This window comes from Myotis davidii, unplaced genomic scaffold (assembly GCF_000327345.1).
Source record: "Myotis davidii unplaced genomic scaffold, ASM32734v1 scaffold153, whole genome shotgun sequence".
Taxonomy (NCBI): domain Eukaryota; kingdom Metazoa; phylum Chordata; class Mammalia; order Chiroptera; family Vespertilionidae; genus Myotis; species Myotis davidii.
Window position 1 is genome coordinate 71,208 of NW_006284615.1, and position 8,990 is coordinate 80,197.

Consider the following 8,990-nt stretch of genomic DNA (forward strand, 5'->3'; position numbering starts at 1 on the left):
CCCGCCTGGCACTTAGTTAAGAGGTTTTATTCCCTCCCTAACTTCAGGAGAAAATCCCTACCTGGGGAAACAACCTTTCTCAGAGAGCTGACCTTGGTTAAAACACAGCGCCAAGAAGGTGAGCAAACATATTAAGAACAGTATGCCATATATGCCAGGTCCCTTGAAACAGCAAGGATAGACAGGCTCCCGGCAGCTGAACTCTTGATTTCACTTAAGCCAGCAGTGTCCAACCCGAGGTGATTATGCTGCTCAGGAGATACCAGTATTTGGCAGTGTCTGGAGACATTTTTGGTAGTCATAACTGGGGCAGGGGGGTTGTTACTGGGCATCCAGTGGGTAGAATCCAGGGAAACTGTTAAACATCATACAGTGTTTAGCAGGACAGCGGCCTCCTCCCAATGAAGACTTATCCAGCCTAAAAGGTCAACAGTGATGAAGCTGAGAACCCGTGACTGAAAGCATGTGATTCCTGGAATCTCCTGCGTTTGGTAAGATTGCCACACAATGGGAGCATTGCAGGACTTAGATTTATACAGAGACGTTTGAGGAATCACATACAAGCTCTATAACTCCATGCTTTTGACAATCTTATATGGTAAATAAGAGATGAATAACATGACTCATACTTTAATAGTAGGGTTTTAAGCACTGCCCTAACTTGTTATTTGTTGAGTAGTTTGTTTTATTTTAGGTCTGGCGTAATCTTTCACACTGCTGCATTTCATATACAGACAAGTTCATTTCAAGTGTTTATTATAAACATCATTTTTATGGATATTATGAATATTTAAACTCTTAGATGCTCAGATTGAAGTACCTAACACCAAACAGATTTCAAGGTGACTCACAGCTTTCTGCAACATTTTATTTTTGCCTTACTATGGCCCCTCGACCTCACAGGAACAAAGAGAGAAGGACACGTACATGGTATCCCTTCCACTGGGAGGAAGATTTTAACTTAGAATCAACATTCACCTATATGTAAGCATCTTGGATTACGTTTTCAATACTTAATTTTTCAATTCTCAAGAATTTCTGTGCTTTGGTTTGAATTTTCCCTGCCCTTTAAAATAACTGATAGGATTGCTAGTAGAGGACTTTATATGTTTTCTACATTTTTTCCATCTTCCTTTTCTTTTCCATCCTTCTCCACTCTTCTCATTCTCTCCCTTTCTTGATTACTTTCATTCTGTTCAAGAGTTCCCCAACTGTTCTTAATTTGCAGCAACTTCAAAATGCAACGGTTGTATAGTCAATGGCAGAAAAGACTTCTTAACCAGCAAAGGACTGTGTGTGTGTGCATGAGTGTGAAAATGTTACCCATAAGGGTGAATTTGAACTTCATTTTTTTCACCCAGGAAGAATAATAACTATGAATATGAAAGTATTCTAACAGATTGTGAACCAAAAGAGCAGAATGAAAAAACATACAAAACAACGTTGTTTACCACTGAAGCTATTTCTTTTGTGTACATTTCTCTGCCAAGATGCAGTTCGACAAAGCGTTTTCCATTTAGTATGATTTCTAAGCTACAATGACATGATACAGGTTAAACACATTTTAATGAGTTGAAACTTGCCAAACAGTATTTAACAAGCCAAAGCCATACCCCTAAACATTAAGTCACACCTAAGATTCCAGATTTTCAATATCACATTGTTCATTGGGGTAGGTATACCGGGAGGAAGCTGCTGGGATCTCTGTCTACCTACTAGTCAAAGGATGCAGTTTCTTCAAAAACCAAATGCAAGAAAAAAAGAGAGAGAGAGAGAGAAGAGTGTGAGGGAGAAGAGAATGTGTGAAAGAGACTTAAGAGACATGCCAGGTGTATTAAAGACTGAGAAACTTGGAGCTAATTAGAGGTCAATGCCTAAGTGCAAGTTTCTCAAAACCGGATGGTGTGAGCATATAACAGGGCAGCTGGTAGAGGGAAAGCAGGGGGAGGATTTGGGGAGAGAACAAATGGTAACTTTGACAACTTGGGCACATACCAGCTCTGGCACAGGGACCCTGGATATCTCCCAGCCAAAGCACCTGTACCACCATTTCCCTGGGGAAAAAGGAACTTGTTTTATTTCTAGGAAAGCCCATGGACAGCAAATGACTGCTCTCCCAGTCAGGTCTCCCTCAAGCTGCCCACATCACGTCTCAGGTGTGTGCACAGCTAGTGCACTAACACCCAGAGCTAAATAAATAAATAATCAAAAAGCAATACAGAAATGCAAAGGAGCACATACTCTGGATATTAGGCTGTCACCTTTAATCCCAAGATATTTTTCCATTATTATTTTGCAAAGGTCAGTGAATAACAGAAACCCAGGTAAGAATATCCACCAACCAATGGTTAAAAATCACTTGGAACACATTATTCCTGGGAAAGAAGTTTAGAATCTCTTGTCAAAGGACAATAATATGTTATTTATATCCAGGGTGCTATGTCCAGCTACCCCTTTCTTCTCCTGGTCAAGATGCTCCTCTTTTTTTTACCACACCATAATGCACGGGACTTCTGCAGCTCCTCAAACTTCTCCGACTTTTCTTTTCCTTCTACTTTAGTTTTTTTTTTTTTTAATTCTCACCAGAGGAGAGAGGATATTTTTCCCACTGATTTTTAAAAAAATATGTCATTGTTGATTTTTTTAAAGAGAGGAAGGGAGAGGAATAGATAGAAACATTGATGAGAGAGAAACATCAATCAGCTGCGTCCTGCACGGTGGGGGGCTGAGCCCACAACCAGGGCATGTGCCCTAACTGAGAATCGACCTCTTGGTTCATGGGTCGATGCTCACCCACTGAGCCACCCTAGTTGGACCTTATTTCCACTGATTTTTAGGGAAAGTGAAAGGGAGAGAGAAAAGAGGGGTGGGGGGGGAGGAGAGAGAGAGAGAGAGATCAGAGAGAGAAACACCGATATAAGAGAGACACATCCATTGGTTGCTTCCCACATGCACCAAACTCAAGACCCGCTGGTGCCTAGGCTGACACTCTAACCACTGAGCAACACCATCCAGGACCTTCTACTCTAATTTGATGTTCAATGTCCTCTTAAGTTCAGCCATTACACCTCTTCTCTTCTCCTTTTGGGAACTCAAATACTCCTAAGGCTTGGTTATTGCCCCTGGGCTGACACATCCTAATCCATCCCATGAAAGACTCTCTAAACTTCCATCTCTACCTTCCTGCTGTCTCTCCATCTTGGATGTTACCCCAGCTTAGACTCAACTTGTCCAAATCCGTATTCATCACATCTCTCCCTAAAACAAACTTACCTCCTAACTTCTCTACTTCTGTGTGAACTGACACCATTTTCCTGAGTCCCTTAGGTTTTAAAACTTGGCATCATTTCCAAATTATTCATATCCTTCATTTAGCAAGTCAGCTCTATCAAGCCAGCCAATTCTCTCTTCACGCTGTCCCATAACTGTCTCATCCACCACAGGCCGACCTCCCCAATCACACCTGAATTACAGCAGCAGCCCCTGCAGCCCACCCTTCCTGGATTATTACTTCTCACTTAATCCGCCAGCCTAGCATTCCCAGAATCACCTTTCACCATTTGCCTTACCGAGTGACCTGTTCAGAAAAATAACCATTTCTCTGTTATCACAACATCAAGGCTAAACATAGATTTTCCAAGCTCTCAGGAACGTGCCCCTATCTCTCGTGTCTACATTTTCCCTGCTTCTCAACAATATGATTTACTCCTGCTGTTCTTTCTCCTTATTGGGAACTCCCTCTTCTGTATCTCCACTTCCAAATCCTCACCCTGCTTCAAGGCCCCTCCTAAATGTTAACTTCTCCACGTAGCTTAAATGACTCATGTCACCCCCTTCTTCGCTCTTGCCCCTCACATGACTTGCATGCTGCCCATTTTATACATGCTGATTTTCTTCCTGCAACTACATGGCAAGCTCCATAAAGCTAGCACTATAGTTAGTTTTCTACCACTCTACCATACACTCCAGGGCTGAAAAGAGTGAGGTCTTTTTAGAATAAACAAGTTAATTAATCTACTATTTAAACACATTTTTTACTATAAATAATTGATCAATAAATAAATGAATAAAATCATAAAGCAAATGTAGAGATATAGCTATTAGCATTTGATTTTTAAATGTGATACATTAATTATAAAACTATTAAATTTAAAAGCCATCTTCTTACCTGATTTTATGCAGTCTGATGTCTTGCAAATACCATCTAGAAAAAGTATGGTATATACATAAATATTTATAATTACATTTTCTAATTTCTCCCTATCTTTTGTTCTTCTAAAAACTGCCAATTAAATGGTCAATTCTGTAAAGCAAGAACTAAACCTGAGTATTACATGTCATTATTAGTAGTTAGAAAGACATAGAGGAATAAAGTGGGAAAATCCTAAATTTGAAATTTTCATTATGAATAAAAATGTATGTATTACATCATCTCTACCCACTAAGCTCTGGGTGTTTTAAATTGAAATAATCAGTTGTTTTAGTCCGGTAATCATGGTGGGGTTTTTGTTTTGTTTTTGCCATTAAGAAACCAATCTTTTCTAATCCTTATTGTAAAACACTTCTAAGACTCAAATGAGACCTCTTAAATTCCTGTGAAGCCCTTTAGAATTTCAATGACACAATACTGACTAATTGAAGCTGACCACAAAATTGTGTATATTTTAATCAAATAAAATTATACATTAGAACCCTCATAAAGTAAGCATGAGTGCATTAAATATACTTGGCAATTAATAATTTAGCTCAAACATAAAAGACACTGTACTTTAGTCAGTTAATTGTTTTGACATATTGATACTGCATTTTGTAACGGAATCTTTATAGCATTATCTTTCGTTTAATTGTCTCTCCTTAACACCCTGGTAGATGGGAAACGTGTGAGATGAAGAGTCCACTCTCCTCTGCATTTGTGTGTACAGGTGTGGGCGCAGCTCACCGTCATAGGTTGCATAGAGGGCTATCATGGTCACAGCGATGATGGTGAGGAGCAGGACGAGGACGGAGAGATAGATCTCCAAGGAGGTCCATCGCTGTTTCTTCTTTGGCTTTGGGGTGTTGATATCAGTTATATCCATCTGACTTTCTGATCTGCCCATCACCTAAAATCTGCAAAAAGTTATGAAATAATTTTTAAATATGAATAACCAATGAATAAAAAGATAAAAAGAAGAGGAACTATATATATAAAACATTCCAAATGCTAAGTGTGGCTGAATAAAAGTAAAGGTTAATTTATTTTAAATGAGAAATACAACTTTTAGGTTGAAAGTCAAAATTTTTATTCTGACAGTGAAGAATATAGAGGCAGAGGAATTGGATAGGTCCCCGTCACCACCTTTTGGTTCTTTTTTAAATAGAAATATTCACAGAAGATCCAAGCAAAAGTAGACAAGAGACTCAGTTAAATACTTACATAGGATTCCTTCAGCAGTTCGTAAGCAAATAATTACTGTACCGTCATTAAGGAGCGTTTTAAACCAACCACCCTTCTGAACTTTGGACAATGTCAAAGGTGAATTTTATATCTTGTTCCAGTGGCTTCCTTTATACGCTTGGAAATCAATGACTAACGTTTTGAGGTTTTGACTAAGCAATTATTTAAAATAGGAGTACAGATTAAAAAAACAAACAAAAAGAAATAAACACCTGCAATAGTTTATACTTTTAGTCTTAAAAACAACTTTTGACTTTCCAGTTCAAAATTATGAGTACTGCTGATACGGTATCTATTAACTGGTTAGACTGCATTCTGAAAAGGTCACTCATTGGACCAAAAGTCAGTGGTTTACCTCCACGAATGAAAGATATTAACCATAATCTCTTTGTGTAGCTGAAGAACAAAAACATGATTTAAAAAAGTCTACCTTGTATGTCAGGGTAACAAGGGTTAAGATGCTTATTTAACTTGTATTTTAATTAATATTTCTATTATTAATAGCTGACATTTATTGAGAACTTTCCATGTGTCAGTCGTAGCTCTTCATGCTTTACGTGTATTAATTCATTTAATCTTTTAAGGTGGATATTAATATTCTAATCCTATATCTTAGGAAACCGAAGCACAGAAAGATCAGGTAATTAGCCTAAGGCTACATAACTATAGTAAATGTTCTTTATTAAAAAAAAAACACACATGCATTTGGTCACTGTTTGACATAAAATTTTATCATCTTGCAATAAAAACTACATTAAATCATACTGCATAAGCTTGGGGGGGGGGCGGATTTAAGGAATATAAGCCTAAAAATCAAATGTCATTATGGTTCTTTTAGAAGCCAATTGATTGCCTATGGGCCATCTACCAAAGCCCGAACAACTTCAATTTTCCTGCAGGGCTGTAGAAAAGAGCCCTGTAAACTAACAGATTAGCTTTTTATAGCTTGATACAAATTAAGCATATAATTTAGTTCCTAGATGAAGCCTCTGCTCAGAATTGCTGTTATAGTTAAAGATCTCTGTTAAACACACACAATTCCCTGGGGGTTTGTTTTGTGAAAACTGAGGCCCAGGATAACGTAGAAACAGAGTCTACGTTGGAAGCATGGCCTGGGAGATGCAGCAAATTACTAGAAATTTAATCTCTCTGGTGAATTATTAATAAGTGAACCACAACTGGACTTTAAAGTTCTGGATACAAAGTCTTAAGCAAGCTTACATGAGGCTATAACCCAGGACAGACTTTCAAATAAAAATATTTTATTAGACCATGAAAACCATGTCTGCTCAATAAAAGTGGGATGTAATGTACCTGAATGCTAAAATGTCTCCCTTAATGGTTATGCAACTCATCTGGCTTAGTCTCACGCAGCCCCTGGGGTTATGATATGGAATTGCATTGATCGTGGTCCTCATAGTTTTAATAGGGATGGTTGGGGGGTGGGGTGGGCGTGGGGGGATATGGGAACACTTTTAACACTTGGACACCATACACAGAGATAAACAATAAAAAAATAATTTTGCCAGTCCTCCCAGAAGGAGTCGAGACTGACCTAGAGAACATCTGAATATTAATCACTTCGCACAAATATTTCCCTTTCTTGAGTATTTCTCCCCCTGCTCTAATACCTCAGAGGATAATCTAGAGAAACATTGTCCTGGTGTCACAGGACCCACTTCTGTCTCTAGTTCTTTCTTTGAAACGACCATCAGTTTCTCCAGTAAAACTCAGTGCCAGGAACCACGGCAGCCACGGGGTTAAATTAAGGATGCTCTCTAGCACCACCAGGCTTCCAAGGAAAACTGGGATCTTCATGGTTCTGCACTAAGGTGGCAGGAATGGCTGTAGGGGGCAGTGACCAAAGAAGGCTCGTCCTTTTGCCTACGTCAAAAGAATATCAGCTTTGTACCACTTGCAAACTCTCCATCTTCTGGTAAGCCCTCTGCAAATTTCAGTTTTTGTTCCTCAGTAGCACTTTTTACCATCACTGAGCAAAAGCAGAAGTGATGCAAGTTGAACTTCCTAATTAATTAACTTTCGCATTCATTTCCAGATAGTTCTGGTGGAGTCAATATCTTCTTTTAAGGTGATAGGGGTCAGAATCTTGAACCTCAGGATGAAAGATACCATCAACTCCCAGTACCCAGCTCAACCACACCCAACATCATTTGAGAGTTTGGAAAGGAGAGCAATTACACAAAAGAATAAAGTTGATACTTGTAGTCCCAAAATAAAGCGAACTATGCCCAAACATATTTCACCTTAACTGCAGATGTTAGCAAGTTTAAACAGGAAGGAGAGACTAGATAATTTAAGAATTCTAACCCAAAAGAACCCTGTAAAACAGCTTGACAACATCACCCAAAGAATAAATGATTATTTTGCTTAAGTAGAAGCTGAATTGCAAAGCAATATATACCAGTGGAGAATACACACCACTTAATCACATAGTCAACTCCAAGAACTTAGCGCATACTTGGTTTGTTAAGAGGAAGTCTAGTATAGCCCTAAGCAGTTTTCATCTTCACAACACATTACAGCATTTACAGTTCAGCAAGGGCCCGAGGGTACACTCTGCCATTAGGGTGTATGATGGAAACTGAGGCCCAGGCAGCCGGAGAAACAGGTTCCAGGTTTAGATGGTAGCTTCAGAAGCCGAAGAGGCAGGTACTTCCACAGAAATCATCTCCTTATTTTCCTGGGACATTCATTTGTAGGTGTCCGCCCGGCCCAGAATATGGAGCTCTGGATATGAAGTCCCAACCACATTACTCCCACAGCTGTACAACGAAAGTCACTGCGTGGGGCCCAAGACACTGTCCGAGCAGTTGTTTTGTGGTGCGGGGGCCCAGCCAATCATGCAACCGAGTGAAGAAGGCGCAGGCCTTCACAGCTGACTTGCGTATAGGAGTTCCCAAATACTGACACTGTAGGTCGGGTACTACTTTTCGGTTTAACAAAATTACCATTTGCATCAGATGTGGGAAGGAACAGACCGAGTGGCTCAAGAGGACTGTTCGATTGCAATCTCCCTGATTTTCCAGTAATACAAATAGATTGCGATCGGTTGAGTCAGGAAACTTTCATTTACAAAAAAACTGCCCCCTCCAACCCCCACGCCCCTGCCAACTAACCCCAGTCTGATTAAGTACCCCCATCGCATAAATTACATAAGAGGAAACTCTGATTCTAAAGCAAGGTGAAGAGGTGAGAAAATGAACAGCTCTTCAGGTCAGGGAAAGTCAAAATAGAAAAGTGAGTTGGAAATGAGGAGACTAGCCGACAGAAATCAAAATGAAAACAAACCTTGCTTTAAAAAAAAATCAAAAAACAAAAAAAATCTGTGCACAGCGGAATGGCAAATTCCCAGCCCCCAGATCTCGGTAACCGCTCCTAACTCCCCCTGGCAGCGGCTGCAGGCATCTCTGAAATGAACCTCCCGAGTCGACCTAACTGCACTTCAGAGCCCTCCTCCAGGTCACCTCCCGGCCCCTCTCCCTCCCCCTGCAGGTCCCGGTGCGGCGCCTCCCGGGCACGCCTCCCTCGTCCC

At 40.0% G+C, this 8,990-nt stretch overlaps 1 protein-coding gene across 1 annotated transcript in view; it reads right to left on the bottom strand.

Moving 5' to 3' along the window:
- Positions 1-8,931, bottom strand: part of LOC102757655 (neprilysin) — a gene marked incomplete at its 3' end in the record, with an annotated part of 79,555 nt that extends 70,624 nt beyond the window's left edge. Inside the window, exons 1-3 of the mRNA XM_006754875.2 lie at positions 8,747-8,931; positions 4,940-5,109; positions 4,169-4,204 (exon numbers count right to left, since the gene is read on the bottom strand). Of these exons, the coding sequence (XP_006754938.1) occupies positions 4,169-4,204; positions 4,940-5,099 (196 nt within the window). The remainder of the gene's footprint in view (positions 1-4,168; positions 4,205-4,939; positions 5,110-8,746) is intronic.
- Between the last annotated feature and the right edge of the window lie 59 nt (positions 8,932-8,990).